Below are 24,096 nucleotides of genomic sequence, written 5' to 3' on the forward strand. Positions count from 1 at the left end.
ATGACTCTCACCTGCATGGCTCTCACCCACATGCAGAGGGACTTGGCAGCTAGTGACACTTTGCCAATGATCTCTGGCTTGAAGTCGGGCTGATTGCAGTATTGACCGGTCTTCTTCAGCACACGTTCCGTTATATTGTCCTTGTCAAAGTTAACCAATGTTTTGATGAAGTTGCCCTCGCCTGCCAGAAACATTTCAAGGTCAGAAAAACATTAAAAAAACACATTTGTTCTGCCCAAGTCTGCTCACATGTGTTTCATTTAAATTAACGAAAAAATAATGTTGGGAAAATAACGAGTTATCACAAAGAAAGAGTGAAATCTGCCAATGACATTCCTGCGGGGGCCACAATTGGACCTTGTCTGGTTTCACTCTGGTATTCATTTTTGGAGCACTTCACTTTCCCAGTGACTCAGATTCTTTCACAGACTCTCACATGGATTCTGTACTGTTGCTTTCTCTCACCCAGCTGTCTCTTGGCCTCGGCCCAGGTGGGCTCCTTTCCCAGGAGAATCATGACGGCCTGCATCACCGTCTCCACCAACGTTGGGGGGCAGCCATATGACTTGATCTCTGTCATGTCCTTTTTATTCAGGGACCCCAGAGCCTGTGTGAAGAAAGATGATGAATTAGAGGACGTGTGGATGGGAGAAGGCGAGGTAACGGCTCTGTGGGTCAGGTTGAAATTTAAACTTTTATAGACAGGAAGCTCGTAAACAAATGGACCAGTCAAGTGCACTGAAAGGTTATGGATTATCACTCATTAAATATTTGAGAAATCAATCAAAACAACATGATCAGAAGATGAAGGGACACTGATGTACCTTCATAGCCTCTTCCAGTGCTGGCAGGGCCTCGTCCAGGTCTCTCTGTGCATTCGCAGCCATCGCTTTACACTGGATCTCCTCAGCTGCAATTTTCTCACTGTTGGCGCTCACCGCCTTAACACAAACACACATGAAAATGAACCACCCCATCAAATTTAAACCAGGGGGATATTGAATACTTCCATCAAACTATTAAGTATATCTATTACCATCTGCTGCTTGTCAGCCTCTTTCTTCTTCTGCACGATGACGGAGAGGTAAGTGTCACACTCCGTCTGGAACTCGGCCACCTGCTTCTTGGCCTTCTCCAGCTCCACCGACATGGCCTCCACCTTCTCCCGGGTGTCACTGATCTTGAAGAGGCCGTTACGCAGCTTGTTCACCTGCTCCCCCAGCTCGCTGCGTTTCTCTGCCAACAGCCTGGATGCACAGACACACACAAAAGAATGCACGATCAGATGACTGACACGGTGACTGTAACAGACAGAGGGGACTATAAAGAGACAAAGTTCCACACTTGAATTAAGTTATGCTAAATTAGTTATGCTCCTAGATGTATTCTGATGCATGCAGTGTAACACCCAAAGAACCCCAAGCACCTGCACCTACACTCAGAGCCCACAACAGGGCCAACATAGGGTTATACTTAACAATCTACGTGGCCCAGAAAAACACAAATGAAGAGAGTTGAAAAGAGGAAGGAGGAAGTTAGAAGGTATCTACGTCTTGTATCCAGACACCAGCTCCAGGTAGTTGGTGGGTGTCACGTAGTTGTGTCGTTTCAGCTCCAGCTTCATCTTTTGGGAGACCTGTGCCACCGACTGGTGTGTGGTCACGAAGATACCGGCAACCTTATTTTGGATCTGCAACATCACACAGCAATAATAGCATTCAAACAGTCGCAAGGCAACGTCAGGGACACAATTATTTATTGAGGTCTGGTTACCTCTACCAAGGAGTTTCATCGATGATTATTTGTTTGTTATTTAGTAGGATCACACAAAAACTACTTGATGGTTTACCACAACACTTGGTGAAAGGATGCGTTATGGGTCAGGGTAAAATCCGTTAAATTCTGGTGCGGATCCAGCTCAGGGGGCACATTCAGGATTTCTTTAACATTAAGAGATAACAAATCTCATTTCTGTGTACATGGTTTATGTATCTGATGCAATATTTGTAGATATAATATGGTGATAAAGTGGCTTATCAGCCTAAGTGGAGGTAAATGCTCTGTGAGGGCCCTTCTAGTTCTGTAAATGCAATTTATGGTTAATGCTTAATGGGTCTTCAGGAGTTGATCATATGTGTGACCGTGCCCCATCGCCACAGTCACATGTGGCTATCCTTAAGGATGATTTGAGACTATATATGTGTGAGATTGCATGAGGATGTATGATGGACACCAAGCATGTGAAATCAAGTGTCCACATGCAAAATGTATGTTTATGCGTATGTGCGTGCATGCCTCACCCCCTCCATGGATCCAAGCTCCAGTCCGTCTAAGTCCCTCTGAGCTACCTCCAGCAGAGCGTCTTTGGGCCACTCAAAGAACCAGTCGATGGTGGTGCAGTTGACGAGCGCTGGGTACTGGAGAATGTGGTTTCTGTTGGCAAACAGCGATTCATGACTTTTAATCACCTATAATTTGTTGGCTTAATGATAAACCATTACAGCCCTGTGGACACAGGGTCTGTGAACGAGTGCAGGTACATTTGGCACTGAAGAGAACAATGAAACCATTATGAACCTTGGAAATACTTCAAAGTCACTCAAACTAATGCAGGTCTTTTGCCTCATGTTTTTTTCAGATGGACGTGAATATTACTGGCTAGTTTTGACACAAAAGCTCTTTACACACTAATTTCCACAGAAGAGTATTCTCCAGACCTACAGTGTGAGTCAGTGAGTTTAGCTGGTTAATCGGTGCAGCAGGGCTCCCTGAGCTCTGGCAATGAGATATGAATCCTGCTAGTAGCTGGTGGTCAGAGGGCCAGGGCGCTTCGTCACACAGAGAATGGTGATTAGCTCTGGGTAATGCTTCCTGCCAGCACACTGAGCAGAGAAAGCAGCTTTTTATGTGACCACTACCCGGTGCAACTGATTACAACCAGACCATCGGTGCTTGAGGGGGAAGACGTGATTTTGTGAAAATAAATGTGCGCGTGACGAGGAAAGCAGACGATCAAAAGCAGAAAATGTGAGTCCATCTGTGAGCGTACTATGTCTGCATGTGTAGACAGCTGGCCCAGAATTTTCAAGTCACAAAACCAAGTGTCAGTCAGCAGCTAACGATGTTTCAGTGTTCAGAGATACTGACAGGCACTGGAGTAAACAGTAACCCTGTGGAAGACCCCCATCCATCCATCCATCCATTATCTATACCGCTTAACCTTTGAGGGTCACAAGGGGAGCTGGAGTCAATCTCAGCGGACATTGGGTGAGAGGTGGGGTACACCCCGGACAGGTTGCCAGGGTATCACAGGGCCAATACACATAAACAAACAACCGTTCGTTCTCACATTCACACCTACAGTCAATTTTGAGTCTCCAGTTAACCTAACCATCAATCTACATGTCTTTGGACAGTGGGAGGAAGATGGAGTACCCAGAGAAAACCCACAAACACAGGGAGAACATGCAAACTCCCAACAGAAAGACCCCAACTGAACTGGGATTTGAACCAATTTCTTACAGTTTTAACCAGTGCACCACCGTGCTGCCCAGTAGAGCACCAGGTGATTTAAAATCGTCTTTATTTTATCAACTCTTTATATGACGAGAGATTGTTTGTTCGATGATACGAAGAAGCTATGGGTGTCTTGAATATATCAGCCTGTGCTGCAACACAAATATAAGATGATGGTAAAAGTCTCGCTATAGAAATAGAACTGGACAATAGACATTTTGCTGGCACTACTGTGAAGGCCAGTATTTAACTGTGTGGAAAATGAAATGAGAAATAAATTAAATCAAAATTCAAAAATGATCCATAATGTGTACATTTCCATAACCTTGTGTGTTGAAAACCAGAGCAGCCAGAAGGAGAGGAGAGGAAAGAGGAGAAGGGCATTATGAAAAAGGAGGTATTGTATGACAGTGTTGCAGGTAAGGGTATCAGAATGTACCTGAAGGGCTCTCCCACTGGACTCATGCAGAGCACGATGTGAAGGTTGTTCCTGACCCGCTCTATCAGGTATCGGAACAAGGAGTCGGGAGTCTCCACCACCTTGTCTTTCCTGGCAGACTCTGACAGAGCAGTGCACACCTAGAGGCAGAGTTACATGTTATGAGGAGATGAATAAGGTCTCAACTGACTTGAGATGTGATTTTTATAAAAACTCCAAGGATCAAAAGAAGCACATTATCTCATAGTATATGAGTTTAATACAGTTTGGACGCTGTTACTCTCTAAAGCTACTTTCTAAAGCTAAATTCAGACATACATTAAATTACATTTTCGTGAAATTTTCATGTGGGGCTGAATATGAGAACGTAAATGTTAGTGTCAGTGGATTCAGACAATTTCCTGCCAGCCCCCTGGTAAAATGTCAGGAAAATGTCAGAGTGAGACCATGTGAGACTCCAGCAGTAAAATGTCCGGAAAATCCACAGCGAGCGAGTGGGGGTGCTGATGACATTTCTGACACATGATGGACGCAAAAGTGAGAAAAAAATGACACAAATATAAATATCTCAGGATGTATAAGAGGTGTCATACATGAGAGAGATGCCGACAAACGAGAAAACTTTTGGCGATACGGGCTGACCCCGATTTCCAAAAGCAGATTATAAAGGTCATGACCTGCCTTCTGAGTAACTAACCCAGACGCCACCCATCGCCTGAATGTTTGGGTGATTTTCCTGGTGTTGTGAATGCGGCTGACTCTGACAATCTCCTGCTGCATTCTTCACATGTGAGTTAATGTCTGAGACCGGCTTATGTCGGCCTCTGCGGTCAGATAAATCTTACACACAACAAAGCAACTGCATGAAAGGGACCGTCATGCTTTACAGTGAGGATCGTAAAACGCAAGTACAAGTTTACTATGAATAAGGTTTGGCTAAAGTTGTGTTTCCATGATCAAATCAATCTTACCTTTACACATAATTCATATCTAAGGCTTAAATATGAATATACGATACAGAGAAAAACATATAAAAATCAACACTATCAAAGATGTTAAATGTGCTGCTTAGACCTACAGTGATATTTTGATGGAACCAGTGCATTCCAAGTGGTTTAGATTAGACACATATAGTTTATTCACTACCTTCAGGTTAAAACTGATTTGATTCAAACCACCCGGTTGTTCCCTGCTGGCTTCATGAGATAAATAAAATAAAATACAGTCAATACAGACCTCAGCAAACTCATCCTGCTTGTAGAGGTTAGGCACCTCTCCCGAGCTCAGGACGTTGTTGATGTCTTCTAGGAATGATTCATCTACGAGCTGGGTGTCATTGAACAGGAAGAGAGTGGGTTTGTTGTCCACACCAGTCAGACGATACAGCTTCTTGATGTCTGAACGCAAGGACAGAAAAAAAAAGAAGGTAATTAGTCAAAAAAAGGCAGCTTCACACTGAATATTCAGAACATACTGTGGGCCAATGTGAGTCCAGGCTTGTTCTAATCTTTCTCAGTTTTGAGCTTTCCTTGTTTTCATTGTTTCTCTCAGTCGTGTGCTTGATCTCACCTTCTCTGAATTCCTGTCTGTGGTACTGCTTGGTGACTTCCACCATGAATACCTGGTACTCACAGATGGATGCGGCCATCTTTGACAGGCTCTGCCGACCGGAGCCCCCAACTCCGACCAGCAGCATGTTGCCCCTGAGCTGACTGATCACACGCACAATACGGGTTACTGTGGAAACACAAAGATATTACCCATCGCACAAATTTTATCTGAAATCCTTTTTTTTACAGTATTGTAATAATTATCATCTGATGGGTCTTACAACTGGCAAGGATTTTGTACAAATATTCACATGTTTTGTCCTAATCTATAGATATTTTATGGATCTCTCTAGATCTTTCTAGAGTATTTTCAAACTATCATATAATAGAGTGCGATCTGTTCTAATATCGGTAAAACGTTGATGGATGAATATAATTGAAATTTCTACAAATGGACGTAGAAAGTACAACACAGGGAGGAGCATTATCTGGTTACAGGTAAAGATGTATAAATTATATTTAGTATTTATTTTCATATTTCAGTTCTGCACATCTCAGATACCATGATGTCCCATTGCATTGTCCTAATTGTGGGATATTTTTAATTTACTATATTTAAAAGAAAATCATTAATTTAATTTCCTTGAAAAAGAAAATTGGAAGAAAACGTTCAAATATGTGAATAATTGTTCAAATACAAGGCATTCATGTAAAAAACATCTATACACACAACCCATGTTGTTTCTATAGTAACAGCTTTTGATTTGCATTGGCGTGTGGTAAAGTGGCCCATTGACAGCAGAGTGTAGAGAGTGTAGCCTGGGACTGAGAGGCCTTCTCTCTTTTAGCTCAACCTCATGCTGTGTTTTTCAAAGCAGTTTCAAACTGGGCCAGAATCATAAAAACTGACAAACAGTGAACACAGCAAAGAGCCGTCAGAGTGCAGCCCATGAGGAGCTCTTATATGGATTGTGGTAATGTACTGGATTGACTGGACAGAATGGGATGAGTGGGCACTGTGGGTTGAACCATCAAGGGGATTTTATGCTCTGTAATTTGTCCATTTAAAAATATGTGGGTGTTGTGCACTGAGACGCACTGTGTTCGATGGCGTCTCGGAAAAGCACCAAGCTCATGGGCACTATGCCAGGTGTCAGGTTGTAGTCTTCCAGCTTGACTTCCATGAACTTCTTGAGACCATTCATGTCCAGCAGGTCCTCATACACGTGAGACTCAGTCAGGAAGTCACCTGACACACACAAACGCACAGTGATGAACCAGTTTCATAATGATTAACACAGTTTGTTTTACACACTTTACTCTCAGCAATGTCACTGTGACACCGATATTACTGTGTGCATGTAGTGTACTTGTGTGAGTGTGTGTGGGGGGGTGGGGGTGCAGTAATGACTATACCGAATATTGGTGGTTGTTTGTTGGGGCACAGGCTGTGGAAGGTGAGGTCAAAGTTCGAACCCAGTTTCTCTCCGATCAGAGCAACAAAAGCCCTCATGTCACTGTGATCTACCAGCCGGTCTGAGAAAACCCTGAAATCAGCAACAGAACATTATACTATACTATACTATACAACTATTATACAGTCTATACACAACAAAAGCATCCATACAGTCAAAACTAAAATAAAACAGTAGAAAACACTCTGGACTTCAGATAAGGGAAAATAGAGCACTATGACACAGTCACCATCAGGTCAGAGGTATGGTAAATATGTCATATGAGTGCGACAAGGTTAAAATAGTTGGTGAAATGATGTCTTTGGTTACCTGTAGCACTCGTGGATCCAAAGTCTGGTGATGTTGGTTTTGGTATCATGGAAGTCCGGGTGAGCTCTCAGCAGACCCTGAAACACCTAGCAGGGGTGGAACAGGAGGTGGAGTATTAACAAATTGTACTGGGTATCCTGAAATAGATGTGAGGCAAAATGTGTTTTTAAGTCCTTTTTAAAAACCAACTCTTGATGTATTTTCTTGAAAACATATACGTTATTTAGGTGGTGTAAGTACACTGTGTGTTGTTGGACACTAAATCTAATCCAGCGACAAGTCTTCTTGTGTACCTTGGATATATCCCGGAGGTTGAAGAGGTAGTGTATCTTGGCAGGAGTGGGAAGGAATTGCTCTGAAACAGCATGATACAGTTCTATGGTGGCCTGAGTCAGAGTATCTCCGATGGGCTTCACCTCCTCCTTAAACTCCTGGAGTTTTTGGTTGATCATGGTGCTGTAGATCCGCCTGATCTGTGACTCCTGCGTGCGGAGAAGATGGACATTTTAATGATGCAGCCCTGCCAATAAGATACCACAGTTTCAAAGCTGTAGTGTTCAAGGGAAAGAACGCCAGAGTGGGAATTTGTCAAAGGCGTGCAACAATTCCAATTCAGGTTGTCCACTTCACACACTCGAGAGGCAAGGCAACTCTAGTGTCAAGTGTTTACGACATGGCTCCAGTGGGCTTCAGAAGCAAATTAATTTGTGTTGGAAATGTAGGGTGGAGAGGAGGAGAGTGGAGAGAGGGATACAAAAATGAATGCTGAAAAACAGGACTGAACTAACAGGCAGATGTAAGATGGAGCAGGAGAGGGTGAAAGGAGCACAACAACAGAGATGAAACGCTGGCAGATAATTAAAAAGGAGACATGGAGAGATCTGGAGAGGGAGTGCATCGAGCTAGGGAAGGACAAAATGCCAAAATACAACAAAACATAGAAAAAACGAGAACAAGGAGAGGAGACAGATGGGAGGTGGTAAATTATCAGGGGGAAACATTTGCAAGCAACCTTTCAGTCAATCACAATCTCCTGGGTGGGTTATCATTATCTCCACAGCTATTATCATTTTTAGAGAAAAGTCTGTACGGTGAAACAAAAAGCAGTCGTCAAACGATGAAGGGTAAAAAACAGCCAGGAAGAGTTTTTGAAAAACACAGACGGAGGAAAGGAACACTTAAAATGAAAAACAGAAGCTGTGGCTCATTTAGCAACACCACACAAAACTACACAATTTATAATTTTGCATATTTTTTATTCTGTTGCTGATACATGTATCTACATCTTTGTTGTGTATTTAATATACTTCCATGTCTTTTTATATTAATATAATTTGGTGGTATAGGAGAAATGTCCGACGGGACAACACAGAGGAGAGAAGAGACATCACTTACATTCGGAAAGGTCATGTTGATGAGGTTAAATCTACTCTGTAAGCGGCCAGAGATGTGAGTCCTCCCTCCACCAGGGGGCCCCATGGACGCCAGCAAGACCATGTCCTTACAAAGGAGTCACATACACAGAGTGTTAGGGTTAGGGGCGATTCTATATTTATCTCACACAGCAGAAGCCTCACTCCCACCTTGATTTGAACGCCCTTTCTCACCTTGACAAACTTTTTGCACTGTTTCTGGCGGTCATACCAAAAGCCGTAGTCGATCCAAAGGCGCAGCAGCTCCAGCGGTGGCTGGGAGCCGTAAAGGTCATGGGCTGGCATGTTGAGGTCATCCAGGAAACAAAGCAGGCGCTTCCCACCTGCTGGCACAAACACGCCTTTGGTTCTCTTCTCTATTCTGCTCTCCACTATGGCCTGGATGTTATCAGAGGTGGTCTGGTGGAAACAGAGAAAAACAAGGAAAAAGTGGTGTTTTATTGTGAACCTTACGAGTGTTTCTTCAGATGCAAAAAACCCTCTGAAACATCATTAACCAGCACTGAGAGCGCGTACCTCTGCCAAGGCTAACCCCCGTGCTCTACAGAAGAAAATGAAAAACATGGATCAGTTTATCCGGATCCTCTCCAACTTTGGATGAGTGGTTCCTTGGGTCACGTCCCACCCATCTACAAACCTTCAAGGAAATTGGTTCTGTAGCTTTTGCATAATCCTGCCAACTAACATCTGCGTAGATGAAAACACAAGATCCTTGGCAGAGGTAACAATGAGGTAATACAATTCTCCCCCGAAACAGAGGTCATAATAAAAACAGAAATAACACATTAAGAAGTTTAATTTGAAGAAAGTATCTGGAAGTCTACAAGCGTACATGAATATTTGTGTAAATGATTTCAGCTTGGGCATGGTGATGATAATAATAGAGGTAAAGGTAAGTGTCTCCATCATCCTAAACACACTATTAGCCCTTCATCAGAGTTATACAGCTCTGATGTGATTCAGCCCTGGAGCAGTGTATCTTTTATTCTCTATATATTTTACTGCCACCACGAGCCACCACGTGGGGGCGCAATCATGTATCCCTACTACAGCAGGATTCGAATCGAGCCCGAGCACTTTTCTGCAAGTCACCCCCTGCCAGTCCTGTCATTCAACACACAAATACACCTGTGGTATTGATATTTCATCTTTCATGAGACAAGCTGAGGCAGGAGACACGTCTGCCACTTGTTTGTGTTGACAAACCAGGAACATTTCAATGTCAACATTAAGCTTTGAGGCAGATCAAGGCGACGGTGAAAGAGACAAGAATACGATTCAAGACTTAATCAAACCACTTACATCATCCTGTTGTAAAATACTCCACTTCTAACAAACCCAGACCAACCTGTGAAGACATGTTGACAGTGAGGGCAGACCACTTGTTATCCAAGCCCTCCAAGATGCTCTGGGCCACGGACGTTTTACCTGTGCCCACTGGCCCAGTGAGGAGCACTGGGTACTGAGCCTTAACCAGAGCCTTAACCAGGAAATTGTAGCGCAGAGTGTCCACTGTAGGAACCATGATCTTATAGAATGGAGAACTGCAGGAGAGGGCAGAAGGAAAGACACAGACAAATTGCAGATGTTACGAGGGGTCATATCATCTAGTAATTCTGTAATTCAGTGGATAACACATACACACACAGTATACATGCGTACAGCAGCTACTTTTAGGTACAAAAGGTTTCCTACCTGGCATTGTAGCGCCAGCCCTTCGGCAGCTTCTCTTCAAAGGAAGCCCAGGTTTTGTTCTTGGGGTCCACAAAATATTCATAAACTGTGTCCTGAAAGAGTTTACACACAAGATTCAGAGAAGGTTGGTGTCTGAGACAGACTAAAAAACAACCACGCCAGTTTCACACTCCATGTGCACATCATGCTGATATTTAAGTTGTGTTGTATTGAGGGCAGGATTTGTCACAGAAAATACATTTCTAGACTCTGAACATGTGTAACAAGCATTATGCTGGATAGAGGACCTTGATGGGGAAGCTGTCCGCCATCTCTCGTAGGAAGATGTCCATCTTCTTGCGCCCATCTTCGTCGACAGAGGCACAAACGGACCAGATGAAGCTGAAGATGAACCAGAGCTTCACCATCGTACCCAAGTCCTCTGTGTCTGAAATATTCACCTGGAGAAAGGGAGATTTATTAGCAAATGTAATGCGGTGGAGGTTTATAGTTTCTTGGCTTTATATTAATCACAAAACTTTAGACAGTTACACCAGAAAACATGTGGGCACTGTACTTCATCATACCCCATTGCTGGATGTGGCCAGAGAGTCATAGAGGCGACAGAAGGAGGTCACTGCATTGAGCTCAGTGATGGGGATCAGCTCCTTACAGTTACTCTTCTTAAAGTTCAGCGTGCTCTCCATATATTTCTCAAACAAACTCTTCAAATGGTCGACTTCAGCCTGCGGAGACGTGGAGGAATGGAGAGGGATGGAGGAGAATAAGTAACAGAAAATGGCTTTTAATGATGAAGGTTTTCTTTTGTTCCTGTCTTAAATGTGCTCTTTAACAAAAAGATCCTGACCAATCCTGTTGCCATGTCTAGAGATTTGACTTTTGATTATGACCAAGTGCATTGTACCTTGTGTCGCTTGTCCAGCCAGGACTGAACAAAAGGCTTCCAGCCCAGATCAGTGTAATCGTTGTAGACCATCCCACAGCGAGACACTGTAGCTGGAGACGCCATCGCCAGATTCTCCACTTCAAACAGCAGAGACACCTGAGACGAAAGAATTCACAAGATTTTGTTTGGTTATTTGTTCCTATATTTGGGCGGCCCCTGTCCCCCTCCCACACACCTGTTCTGCCAAATGGAGGTGTGAAGCATTTATTTGTTTATATATTTGGGACCATAAACAATAATGTATGACACCGTATTACTGTTATTGTAAAAGATACATTTCATTGCCCTGATATTTTCAAGCCAATAAACTTAAATTCAAGCAACATTAGTTATTGTCAGTAAGTGCAGGGAGGACATTTGAGTTTCTCAGCTCATTAGTTTGTGAGGTAAATTGTATTTACAGCACCTTCCCCCTCTTGTATCAAGTACAGCTCACAAACACAGGGATGATTTCTTGGCGAACACATTGTTCCAGGTCTTGCGCGAGCCAGAATCTCATCTGAATGAATCAAGCCAACTGAGTGTTGGCTCCCTCTCAGTTGTGAGCCATTAATCCGGCCCTGTCTTTGTGCTCTTGCTTTGTCAGATTTATGAGACAGAAACCAAAACAGCCCTGTGTGTTTCATTTGAGAACTTTTCGCTTCTGCCCAGAACAAATTGTTCATTACACATACACTTTGGCAAACGACTCCCCGTTCGGAACTTGGCAATGTCTCGATGTGTGTTGTTTTAAAATATATGAATTCCACTGTGATACTAATGTGCACATGTTCCAACAGTAAAAAGGCTTTTTCATGGATATGTTCCCATGAAACATTAGGAAAAACATATGCAAACAATCTAATTAATGATGTTTGAATTCCATTTAGTTGCTTTAGTTTCAGGCACAGCTATTGTCCGGACTGTATATCCTGATCCTGGATGTGAACGCTGTCTTCTTGCACTGATTACATCATTTGGAGCCACAGTTGCTCAATCCCCGAATTTTGGACACCCCCAAACTCTGGATAGCAACTGGGCCATCGAGGTCCCATCGGTACACATGCTCGACCAATCGCAAGTCAGTATTAGCTTTAAATAATGAACTTTCACCCTGTTTTTACATCAAATAAGCAATCAAAATCAAACTTTTATAAGAACTACCGAAAGTGACAGAAACCATCTGCAAAAATGTATGTGACTTTTGAGTTTCTGGCGCTTTGGCTAAACTTTTGGAGTGTGGTCATGTCGTCAATATTTTATATCCAGTGTATGGTGGTGTCATACTGCCATGATTTACTGGGACAGCAGAATTGAGCGCAGCAACTGTCAATGTTTTCACCAGAGCTTTTCCTACTATAAAAAGATCATTGAAAAGACCAGTCAAGGTTTTACTTCTGTCCTCACCTGTTCAGGCAGGGAGATTCTCTCTCCGTTGATGAGTGTGAGCACCTTGTTGTCATCCATAACAGAGTTCATACTCTCTATCCACAGTGTGTCAACAGGCCCGTCAAACACGATCCACTTCTCATCGGATTTCTCATCTGAAGCGTGAAGAGGAGATGTAACATGGGACAGTGTTCAGAATGGTCTGTGTATTTTGATAACAATTTTCGGGTTAACTTGTTTGTGCAATGCTTCCCAGTTTACCTTCCCATTTAAGTGTTACAGAAAAAATACGTTCAACCTTTAGGTTTTTGTTTGTGCTAATTTTGTATTGTGTGTAATACTAATCTTTCCAATTATAGGGTTTTGAGCTGCATTAATGGAAAATAAATCTAATAGCTTTACTACAACAGTCAAACAGCCTGACAAGGAAAAGAAAGCTTATCCCAGTTTACTGCCTGGACTCAGAGGACGGTTACTATGACGTCAAAAAGATGCTTGCAGGTTGCATGCACAGCTTTCCAGAGCAGCATACAAATACAATTTGTTGACATATCAGCTTAAGATACACTTAAAAGTAACAGAGCACAGGCTGCAGTCTAAGCAGAGTAAGCTGCCAAAGCTTTGTTCCATTTGAAGACTCCGATAGCACTTTTTCCACATGACAAATTTGATGAGATTTGAATTATTAAAAATCGACCTGGATTGAATTTAACAAGGCTTGTACGTGGATGAATGATCTATGAGATAACACAAATTCGGAAGAAACATCCGTGCCTACTGTGTGTTCACTTACAGTACACACAGTGGTTATTGGTTTGGTGTCAGTACCTGCACACGCTGTTCTCATGAGAGAGGAGAGCACTCCGTCACTCCACTCATTGGTGGAGAGGTCATTTTCTCCATATAGTTCTCCCAGACTCATCGCCTTTGGGTTCAGTGGATAAATCTGTTGTGTGCAAGGGTCGAGGCGTGAAAGAGAACATAATGAAACAACCATGAGAGATTAAACTACCTGTGTATTGATGTCTAAGGCTGAACAATTGTGATAAAACAGTAGCTTTTCACTGGACCTTATGTAACTAAATCTTTTCATTGGTCAACTTTGCCTCCAGCTTTTTCCGTTGAAATATCTAGAAGCTGAGGTAAGAGAGAAGGGAAATCACTCTTTGGTTTGAATCTTTTTATGTTGATGTTGCAGCTATCTTTCTTTCTTAAAAGTAGTTTGAGCGTGTGTCTCTTGTGTATGTGTGTGTGTGTGTTTGTGTATTTCAATACAGTACAGTGGTGTTTGCATGAACATGTGGGTGAGACACAATCAGAAAAAAAGAGGACACAGTCTATCAGTAAAGACAGGAGAGGAACAGAGAGACAGACGATAAGCACCAGAGGCAGGTGAGGTTGAAAATGGAAAGACACCAGAAATACATATGCAAAGAGCACCGAGAAAGAAAAAAGAGAGTAAGAGGTAAAAATAGAAAGATGTAAGTCAGAAGAAAGGAGGATGAAAAGCAATAAGTAGGGACAGAGAGAGCGGAAAGTCCAAAACATGACTGTGTTTTACTGGAAGAGCTAAACTAATGTATAAATGTTCACCAAACCTATCTATGTTTAGCAAATACAAAATAGCGAATACAATGAGATGTAAGAACAGTAAGTGTATTTGAGATATACTTCTTAAGCCCTCTACACCTAGAAAACAACATCACTGCTCTTAATGTGTTCCTAAGTTCCACAATATACAACCAGTATATTTTTAACCATAACCATTTAAATTTACACCCACCTGGACCTGCTCATAGCCAGGCACTTTATTTTGGTGCAGGGTCGTGAGCGCCCTCTGTAGGGTCCTCCAGGTAACAGTCTTACCGCTGCCGGTTTGGCCCACCAGCATGACAGAGTGTCGGGAGTTTTTGGTCTCGTAGAATTGAATGACTTTGGTCAAGGTGAAAGGAGTCAACTGCAAACTGCTGTGACGAAGCTCCGCCTCTATGGCCTCCTTCAACTGCAACAAAACGACAGGCAGTCAGTGATGGTGTATGTATTATGAACTGACCAGGATGTACCAGGGTCATGCCAAGTTGAATATATACAGTGTCTTAAACATTTGCGATGTTGATATGACTCTTAATTCTTTACGCAATACCACCAGGGAGGCAACTCCATTAGTTTATTCAAAAGCATGTTTTTTTTCAGCTTGAGAGCAGAACTTGTTGATTTCATGTTCAGATTAATGCTCTCACTCTATACCCTGCTTGTGCTTGTGCTGCGCTCCAACTTCAGCTCTTCTCCTCATGCTCACGCTGCTTCGGTGCACATCTCTGTGCTCTCAGATCTCCCCATACACAGAGCTCGGATCTAAACATCATCTCAACATCATCTAAACATCAGCATCATGTCATGACAAGACAGAAACTACTGAGGCAGTTTAAATCCACAGAGGAACCATGGCAAGTTCTCCAACAGGCTTGGAATAACCTTCAAGTACTGCATGTTGAAAAACTGTGTGCAAGTGTATCTGGAGAACTGGGGCTGTTTTAAAATCATGTTATGGATCTCAGCAAATTTCATTTAGGCTTTTTTAGTTTGCTGCACTTTGTGTGAAGTTACTAAAAAAATCCTGTATCCTGAGGTACACTGATGTTGCCTATGGTACTAAAGTGAGCATTAAGACAGACAGGTGGAGGACAGACAGTGAACCAGACAACAGACAGGAACACCTGAACCTTGCAGCAGGAAAAAGCTGCAGTGACAGCAGTGATGTCTAAATGTTGAGTTTCAGCATCGGTAAGAGCAGATTTTCATGCGCACTTTGGTGTTACAATGGAGATTAGAGGCTGACAGCTCTCAGCATAACCTCTGGAGGAATATGAACTGCAGTTGAACTGTACTTAGTTTTTGCAGAAAAGGGAACACTGCCAACCTACATCAACTTACCTTGCCGTAATCTATGGTGGGAGTTTCCACATTAGGGAACAAGTCCTGGGTGATACCGTTAAACAGTGGCAGGTCGGTAGAGGTCAACTGAGCAATGTTCATGTCCTTCATAGCCATTAACAGGATCTGAGGAGATAGAGAGACAAGGGTTTGAGTCATTCATGATACCATGCTCATAGCTCGTTTCACAGGGAGGCTCAACTTGTAAGAAAGGAATTATAGATCCTGGTTTGCCTACGATTCAATTGTGTAGACAGACACCCCCCAAAGCAGAAATGACAGCACAGCTTGGGTTTGAATTCCAGCTTCATGCATTCAGAGCAACTGCTCCCATGAAAGTTATTCTTTTTAGTCTTAAATTGCCTCTTTGTGTTTCCACAGACAGCATTTCCCTGCTGAGTTGCAGTGAAGGGACAGCAACACAAAGAGGGAGTTTAAGACTAAACGTGATTTGACTGCTCCACACTCATATTAGCTTCATATTAACTTTTGAAACTAGGATTTTTATTAAAAAGGGATGATTTGATAATTGTTATGAACAGGTGGCGTGATAAAAAGCAAACAGAACCTGTGTATTCGATACTGCTAATTTGTTCTGTTTTACTTTCAGAATGTCTGAGAGAGAGGGAGAAAAAGGGAGGATGAAAGACCTACTTCTTCATCGGGAACATTGGGGCAGGAGCGCCGCTTCATTCCGGCATAACGAAGCAAGGAGGTGAGAGCGCGCAGGCCAAAGTCATAGTGGTCCTGTTTGGACAGCTGCTGCACGGCCAGGGAGTACAGGGTGTACACCTTCTTAGCCAGGAGCTGCGAGGACAAAGGATGGAGGAAGACGTGAAGCGACACAAAGACAGAGACAGAGAAGGAAGAAGTAAAGGAGGAGTGGAGGGGGAGGAGGATGAATGTCAGCTTAAATAGGATCAACATTTGCAGCATAAACCAGAGATGAGCCAGGATGACTCGCAGGACAGTGTGGCAGTAGAGTATGAAAATAAATCCATCACTTCTGTGTTTCTACGTATTTAAGCTGCAGCAGAAAGGACGACTTTGTCCAAATAACTACATTTATTTACAGAACTCTGCTCTCATTCATTATTGTTTAAAATCAATATTATAAAATTGGTTGTTGCTGCAAATGGAAAATTCTGTCGTCACTGGGTGAAAATGAAAAAAACCTACTCACTAAATGTTTTATTTATTGCTCTTTGAAAACAAACAAAATCAAATGGTAAATTTAATACAGGAGAATCTCACATGCTAGTGATGTTATATCTCTGAAATGATATACTACTAAGTTTAGGAATAAGTACACTATCAATGAAAGGTCCACATAAAATAAATACACAAATAAGTATATATGACAAATACTGTGTGTGTGTGTACATAACATATACTGATGAGTATACAATATACAGTATGTCTGTCTAAGTATACATCACAGTATGGAACCAGAGCTAACGCCAGGTTCCGACTGGCTGATTCACAACTGATACATCCAATAGTTTCCTTACAGTTACTCAAGAGTCATTCAATATTACAATATCAAAACAATGCCACAATTATGTTTGTCAAACTGCTCGAAAAGCCTCAAAAGCTACAGATGAATAGTTCATCATCCTCAAATTACAAGTGCGGATCCCAATTGGTTACAGAGCAGAAACCCCCCCCCTCAGCAGTATCCAAGGTAACCATCTAGTTTGTTTAGAACCTGATCATTCTGTGTCGGTGGTAGTACCTTGCAGTTGTTGAAGCCCGCTCCAAACAGAATGATTTCAGCAATTAGAGTAGAGTCTGGCACCACCATTGAGATTGGTCTGAACATGGTCTTCAGGTTGTCTGGAAGCTCAGAACGACCAGCGTAACCTTAGGAAAAGAAATTGAGAGAAAATATTTTATTGACAAACACTGAAAGAGCCAATTCTGAGAGGTTTACATGACAGAGAGACAATCTTAACTCTGCAGCAACATATTCCAGAGAGTCTGCGTACGTGCCCATTTGTGTTGGCTTACCGGGATTCATGGTGATAAAGATGCCGCATGACGGGACCAGACGGATGTGCTGCCCGTCAAAGTGGAGCTTGGACTGTCCAGCGGAGAGGGCAGACAGGATGGAGAGGATCTGCTGGGCCACCACCGACAGCACCTCGATGTTGATACGGTTGAACTCGTCAAAGCACCCCCATGCTCCTGTCTGTTCAGGGTGGACACAGTGAAATACTTATAAATAAGTCTGAGCTCTAGATTTATGAGGCTTAAGATTTTTTAAATATATAATTTGACTATGTAGGCAGCACAAAGACACACACTAATCAAGAGAGTCTTTAACCTAAAAAGTAATATGGTAATATCATCTTGACGTGCAAGACAGTTGTGTTTCAATAACTGACTTATGTAAACAGTCAAATCAGTCAAAGCTATGGAAACTACAGCTGTACCACTTTTCCCTACCTGAGCCAGGCCAGAGTACATGCGTCCCATGGATTTGTAGTCCAGTCCTTCAGAGCAGTTGACTACAATAACATACATGCCCAGGGCTTTGCCTAAGTCCTTCACTGTCTCGGTCTTCCCGGTACCAGCCGGGCCTTTAGGAGAGCCGCCCCGGTGCAGATGGAGAGCCGTGGTCAGTGTCATGTAACACCTGGACACAATGAAAATCACAGATATATGGGGTTTCAAATGATAATAATAAGAGTAATAATAATAACTGTTATTATCCTTCAATTAACGAATGAATTAATGGTTATGTTTCGTGGCAGATGGATTGATGCTGGTGCACTGATTGACTGAATGGGTTGATCGGGACCTGTCTGTAAGTGGGGTGATGACGAGGCGTCCAGAGTTGCCCAGGTACTCGTAGCCATACTTGAAACGGGTGTTGGTCTGTCGGATGATGCAATCATCCGCCTCCTGATGGAAAACAAAAAACAAAAGAAGATATGGACAAGTTCAATGAGGAGTGTCTTGGCCTCCTTCAAACTGAGTTCAGCAAAATTGATCTTTTTATGTCATTGGACAGGTCAGTAAACTCTGTGGTTTAAGTATTAGTGCTCCTTTAACTGCCAGAATCTACTGAAAGAGTAAAAGCTATTAAACTACACACATGTGTTCTATCACATCAGTCTTACTTTTAGTTCTTAAGAGAGCAAAAAATAATAGAGAGTATAAGATGTATTACGGTTTATGTCTGTGACAAAATATGTCATCTTGTGCATTTGTAGTGCTTAAAGGAAAATGGTGGACATACATCAGTGTGATAAGAACTACCTAAAACGACAGACACCATCTTTGACACGTGTTTTGAGTTTGCCCCATGTCTTGTTCACTGACATGAATGAGCTGGGATTCATAACATATACTGCAGCTAACCACCAGGTGGTGATCGAGACACCTTGGCTTCACTTTTGAGGAGCTGTCATGTGCCTGTATCCCCTATCTGTCCTTCTTACTTCCAAACTCTCGGAGCATACCTTGTCCCAGTAAAGCCGCAGCTGACTGAGCCAGTCAAAATCTTGGACGTCGTTGCAGCCTGCCTTGGCCAGCTTGTCAATAACGTCCCGAGCATGAACTTCCACTGTGACCAGTGCGACGATTTTCAGCCGCAGCACTTTGGACAGGTTGCCACGGATGATGTCCGAGTAGCCTTGAAGCATGGCAACCTGAGAAACAAAAGACAGTTGAAGCAAAACCTTAACAGGGCTTGGAATGGAGATACTGCACACATAATGAGTACAGAATATTAAGCTTGCTGTATGAAGACATTATGGTGTTTTAACAAATCAGCACCAGAAATCATCCTGAAAAGTTTAAATCATACAAAGAGTCAGTACAAACCTTCTTCTTCTTCAGTGACCTCAGGGAGGACTTGTCAGCTCTCTCCTTGCTGGTGATGAGAGATTTTTCGACATCAGTGGTCCACTGGATCTGGCAGGCAGTGATCAGCATCTAAAACAGGCAGAATGCACCTTTAAGCCTGAAATCTAAAACCTGAATCTCTCAGTAGAGAGTGTGTTTACTGTTACAAAGTTTATTAACTCTTAAGTCCACAAGCAGGACACATTGAAATTAATGGAAATGTTGTAATAATACCACGACAGCCCAATCACCCACTGAAATAAAGGGATTAGGGTTATTTTGAGTTTAACAGGAGTTGGAATTTGAGTGTAATTATTGTGTACAGCCTATCAGGCTTTAAAGAGAGAAAAGAGCAAAGAGCCATCGTTTAAAAATGTTTTCAACTTTTATCAAAAATGTAAGACCCAGTTGCATTGCTTTAAAATACAGCTAATTGTATGACCATCAGAGAGAGTAAGTGGAAAGCATGTCACTGCATCAGTGGCGGTCTGTCAATCAGAATGTCAGACAGGTGAAAAACAACAGAAAGATTCAATAGAAAAAAAGATGAATGTACCTGTCCGGGCCAATCTCTGACCCATTTGTCTCTCTGTTGTGTCATCCTCTTCAGAGCCACAAGACAGTCATTCAGACAATCCTTCAGTGTGATGCGCATGACCTTCTCAACATCACACAGCCAGACCTGCATGCACAACAACACATTCCAACAGTATCAAGTCATGAGGCTCATCACTGACATATGTGTCACCCTGATCTGATCATACTATTCATCATCATCATCATCATCATCATCACTGCTGTACCTCCACAGGTTTGTTCAGTTGCACTGGCTGGATGAACTCTATGGACTCCCCATCAGCAGAGGACATCCCCATGGCTTCTGGTTTAATGGTCGCCTATAGGAAACAAACACACACAATGACTTTCTGTACCCAAATGTACTGGTCCATTCAAATCTAGAGTACATCACTGTAACCTGATAAAGACTGGACAATCTGGTAATGTTATTTTTTTAAACGGGGAAAGAACTGTATACAAATGTTACCAAGTAATATGATCAGATAAGTGCTGTAACATAAGATTATTAACACCCCGCACTTGTATGCTTCCACCGACTAGAGCAGTTTTAGTCTACATACATTTGTTTTCCCTCACTCATTTGGGGTCATGTTGACTTTAGGCCACTGAAATCGAATCAGTTAAGCTTTGATTCCAAGTGAAGAAATTCCCTAAAGGCAGACTTGATGTTCAAAAGGCCCAAAACATCGGTCTAAGTGAACATTTGTGCCAAATTTGAAAAGATTCTCTTCAGGCGTTTTCAAGATAATCCGTTCACAAGGCCAAAAAGGGTTTTGAAATCAGTTCATCCTTCAGTCCAAGTGAACATTTGTACCAAATGTAAAGAAATTCCCTCAAGGCATTCTGGAGATATCATGTTCACAAGAATGAGACAGACGGACGTGCCTCTGGCTGTTGCCAAATTCTAGCCACTTAGCACAAGATTGATACTGTTGAATCATGGCTGGTGATTCGGTGGAGCTCTCAGCTCACAGTATTATCCCTGATGTATGACACAGTAAAACTCCAAAGTATTTCCAGCTGCTACATACATTTGCACAAATAAAGGATCCCTTGCTTTCCCTTGGTGGTGTTTATGATGGTGTTTTGAAGAGGAGTGTTATAGTAAATACATATGCCTCTAATAATCCAGGTTCTTGCCTTTTCAATGCGCAGGTGCTTGATGTTGTCGAAACACTTCTTCATGTGCGGTTGCATGGCCTCTGGGTTCAGCGACTGGCCCAGGATCTCCAGCACGTCATCGTTGGACAGGAAGTAGAATCTTGGGAATACCTGCCTCTTGGACTCCAGGTACATGTCCAAGGCCTTTTGGATCTCCTCCATCTTGGCACTCATCTCTGACAGCTTCTCCAGCAGGCCTGAAAGACAGAGGGGAGAGGCTGACTGTAGGCGGCACTAAATTATGAATATTATTTTTATCCACATCATTACAATACTAACACACCACTTTGGGAGAAAGAGTGCATCATGTTTAATAATTCTTGTTTCTCGCTGTTATGGCAACAATTACATGTAACCACAGTTATATGCATCAGTCTTTGTTTGTTTGAAGTCTCTGGGACAATAATGGTGCTGTGGTTTCCACAAAGTGCAGGCTGTTGTTTTCACCACAAGGTGGCATCTTTGTCCTCGGGAACATGTTTGCTTGCAGCCTGATCTGAGCAGACTGTGTAGTGAGCTCCTGGCAGAGAAATACCTGTGACTACAGTCGTTCTTTATCATGTATCACTATGTCCTCGTAGGCAACACACTTACCAGATCTGTTAACATGTCTACTTCTGTTTTACACACAGACCTTGAAGATAAGACGTGTGATTTAAGACTTTTTTAAAATTTCCACACCAGGAGGACACAGATTTGACCGAGTTGAAAGTGTAGCTTTGATAAAATGATGCTCTTTAAAGAAAAAAAAGGTTTTTCATCAAACTATGATGTCATACCAGGGTGGTGTGATCCCTTTACGGCGTTGTTATCCTCATGAAGTCGGCTCATGACGATTTTCCAGCTGGAGCTTACATCTTCAAACTCTTTGCACTCCTGAGGCAGCTGCTCCCTGATGTCCTTTCCCTGGAAAATGTTCTGTTGGGATAAAAAACAAAGAAAAATGGAGCGTGACGGGGAACGACTGAGGTAAGAGAGAAAGGGTTTAATTATACGAGCCACAAAGAGAGAGAAATGGTACAACGAATTGCTAACATAAGTGAAACAAGAAGCAAGAAAACCAAAATCAGAGAGCTGTGCAAAGAATCAGTGCAGGGCTCATGATGCATGGACTTAAATTCAATGATGGTTTAATCAGTAAATAGATTTTTCAACAAGTTGGCCTTAGAATGCACTGACAGCAATACAGTCTGCAGCCAAACACAGATTTGTTTTCTAACATCAAAAACAACAACGAAGCCAAAAGACGACACCATGCTGTTTGTGAAATGAGCTACAAGAATCCAACCGTTAATGAAAAGCAACAAGAGAGGTGATGCATATCCTGCACGCACACTGTAGACATCTTATAAGAAGTCAGCATGATGTAATTTATATCATATGACAAATGATTGGTTATTCTAAATAAGCTGTGGTCGTGTCTCTAATGCTTTACTACATTATTTGATGTAATTTTCTGACTTCATAGTGATGTTACGATGATGTCATTCCCACCATATGATCTTATATTTCTATCTATATGAGTTTTGGTCGTGTCTGTAGTCCTACAAGGTGCAGTGATACCTTGAAAAATGTATGTTTGAACTACGCATGTCATCATTTTTCACATGATGGAGAACCATTTTCTGAACAATATGAGCTTTTCTTTTTGTTATTAGTGAGGATATCTTGGAAAATGAGTTTTGTCGGACCATATTTTGTTGACCTTGACCGATCAGCACGAAAGTTAATCAACTGGAGAGAAACTTCAAGTTTGGTAAAAATCTGTTGTAGAGTTGCACGCAGCCTTGCACGCGCACACGCACACACACACACACACACACACACACACACACACACACACACACACAGGGGCAAGAACAATACCCTGCTTCCGGCTATGCAGGCGTGCATGGTAATCATCACATCTCCCAAAATAAACTCTCCCTTTAATAACCAATGAACACAGCTAATAATTGCGTACTCCATCAAATGATGAATATTCATAGAGAATAATGAAAAGCCAATCATAAAATGATGAATATCCATGTAGAATAATAAATCCTGTGACACGGTGTGCGAGTGTTTCCTGTACCTCCAGATAAATCCACTGGCGCTGCACAGTGAGGATCATCTCGATGACTTCCAGCACCTGGGACAGCCGGCGTTCCCAGCAGTCCACCTCCTGCTCGAAGGCCTTGACAAATCGGGACGCCTTCATCGTGGACAGAATCACCTGGTTGTCGTCCAGGGCCTGGAAAACCTCCTCTGTGCCGCTGTGAGAGAGGAGAAGGGAGAGTTCAAATAACTGCTATTGTTTTGATTTCAACTCTGACACATTTTCACAGTGGAAACAGTCAGTAAATCCATTTACTAGTTAAACCAGCGCAGTTTGGTGTAATGCAGTGCCGTTGTAATCCTTGTAAGAAATCCCATCATTGTGAGGATTTACTTCTTCTCAAAACTACACAAAATAAATTATATTCACCTTAGTGTCCGATTTTTAAAGATGTAGCTACCAGTGCGTTTTCTGACTGTAAAGTATTGAAAATCATTTGTTCACTCTCCACTTGGGGTAAATCCCATGTGCTAATGTCAAGGAAGTTTCAATTGATGGACGTAGACCTCACTTTATTGATTCAACATGTCACTGGACCTCAGGCGGAAACATACGCAGCCAGTTGTATTTTGTTGTCTGACCTTTGTATTTATTGTTCAGCACTAATTTAAAATTTGTTAAATTCTCAAAATAATTTAGTCATATACTTTTCATATTCTGTAACTTTCACACATCTTTAACTTCCTCTACTCTACCCCTCTTCCTTGCTGCATCTCTCAATCATGCTTACTGTGGAAAAGA

The 24,096-nt window shown here is 42.3% G+C and overlaps 1 protein-coding gene across 1 annotated transcript in view; it reads right to left on the reverse strand.

Moving 5' to 3' along the window:
- dnah2 (dynein, axonemal, heavy chain 2) overlaps nt 1–24,096 on the reverse strand; it is a 56,269-nt gene that overhangs the window by 16,415 nt on the left and 15,758 nt on the right. Inside the window, exons 24-59 of the mRNA XM_047339005.1 lie at nt 23,332–23,512; nt 22,037–22,175; nt 21,237–21,454; nt 20,321–20,413; nt 20,074–20,199; nt 19,497–19,607; nt 19,133–19,321; nt 18,469–18,572; nt 18,114–18,303; nt 17,676–17,856; nt 17,401–17,528; nt 16,320–16,472; nt 15,666–15,791; nt 14,515–14,733; nt 13,560–13,677; nt 12,750–12,886; nt 11,322–11,459; nt 10,984–11,142; nt 10,705–10,857; nt 10,418–10,509; nt 10,071–10,266; nt 8,897–9,121; nt 8,685–8,789; nt 7,583–7,771; nt 7,290–7,375; nt 6,922–7,052; nt 6,605–6,754; nt 5,525–5,692; nt 5,192–5,352; nt 3,956–4,095; nt 2,301–2,433; nt 1,551–1,690; nt 1,037–1,247; nt 825–941; nt 466–607; nt 12–181 (exon numbers count right to left, since the gene is read on the reverse strand). Coding sequence (XP_047194961.1) covers nt 12–181; nt 466–607; nt 825–941; nt 1,037–1,247; nt 1,551–1,690; nt 2,301–2,433; nt 3,956–4,095; nt 5,192–5,352; nt 5,525–5,692; nt 6,605–6,754; nt 6,922–7,052; nt 7,290–7,375; nt 7,583–7,771; nt 8,685–8,789; nt 8,897–9,121; nt 10,071–10,266; nt 10,418–10,509; nt 10,705–10,857; nt 10,984–11,142; nt 11,322–11,459; nt 12,750–12,886; nt 13,560–13,677; nt 14,515–14,733; nt 15,666–15,791; nt 16,320–16,472; nt 17,401–17,528; nt 17,676–17,856; nt 18,114–18,303; nt 18,469–18,572; nt 19,133–19,321; nt 19,497–19,607; nt 20,074–20,199; nt 20,321–20,413; nt 21,237–21,454; nt 22,037–22,175; nt 23,332–23,512 — 5,419 coding nt within the window. The remainder of the gene's footprint in view (nt 1–11; nt 182–465; nt 608–824; nt 942–1,036; nt 1,248–1,550; nt 1,691–2,300; nt 2,434–3,955; nt 4,096–5,191; nt 5,353–5,524; nt 5,693–6,604; nt 6,755–6,921; nt 7,053–7,289; nt 7,376–7,582; nt 7,772–8,684; nt 8,790–8,896; nt 9,122–10,070; nt 10,267–10,417; nt 10,510–10,704; nt 10,858–10,983; nt 11,143–11,321; nt 11,460–12,749; nt 12,887–13,559; nt 13,678–14,514; nt 14,734–15,665; nt 15,792–16,319; nt 16,473–17,400; nt 17,529–17,675; nt 17,857–18,113; nt 18,304–18,468; nt 18,573–19,132; nt 19,322–19,496; nt 19,608–20,073; nt 20,200–20,320; nt 20,414–21,236; nt 21,455–22,036; nt 22,176–23,331; nt 23,513–24,096) is intronic.

Source organism: Hippoglossus stenolepis, chromosome 23 (assembly GCF_022539355.2).
Source record: "Hippoglossus stenolepis isolate QCI-W04-F060 chromosome 23, HSTE1.2, whole genome shotgun sequence".
NCBI classification, from domain to species: Eukaryota; Metazoa; Chordata; class Actinopteri; order Pleuronectiformes; family Pleuronectidae; genus Hippoglossus; species Hippoglossus stenolepis.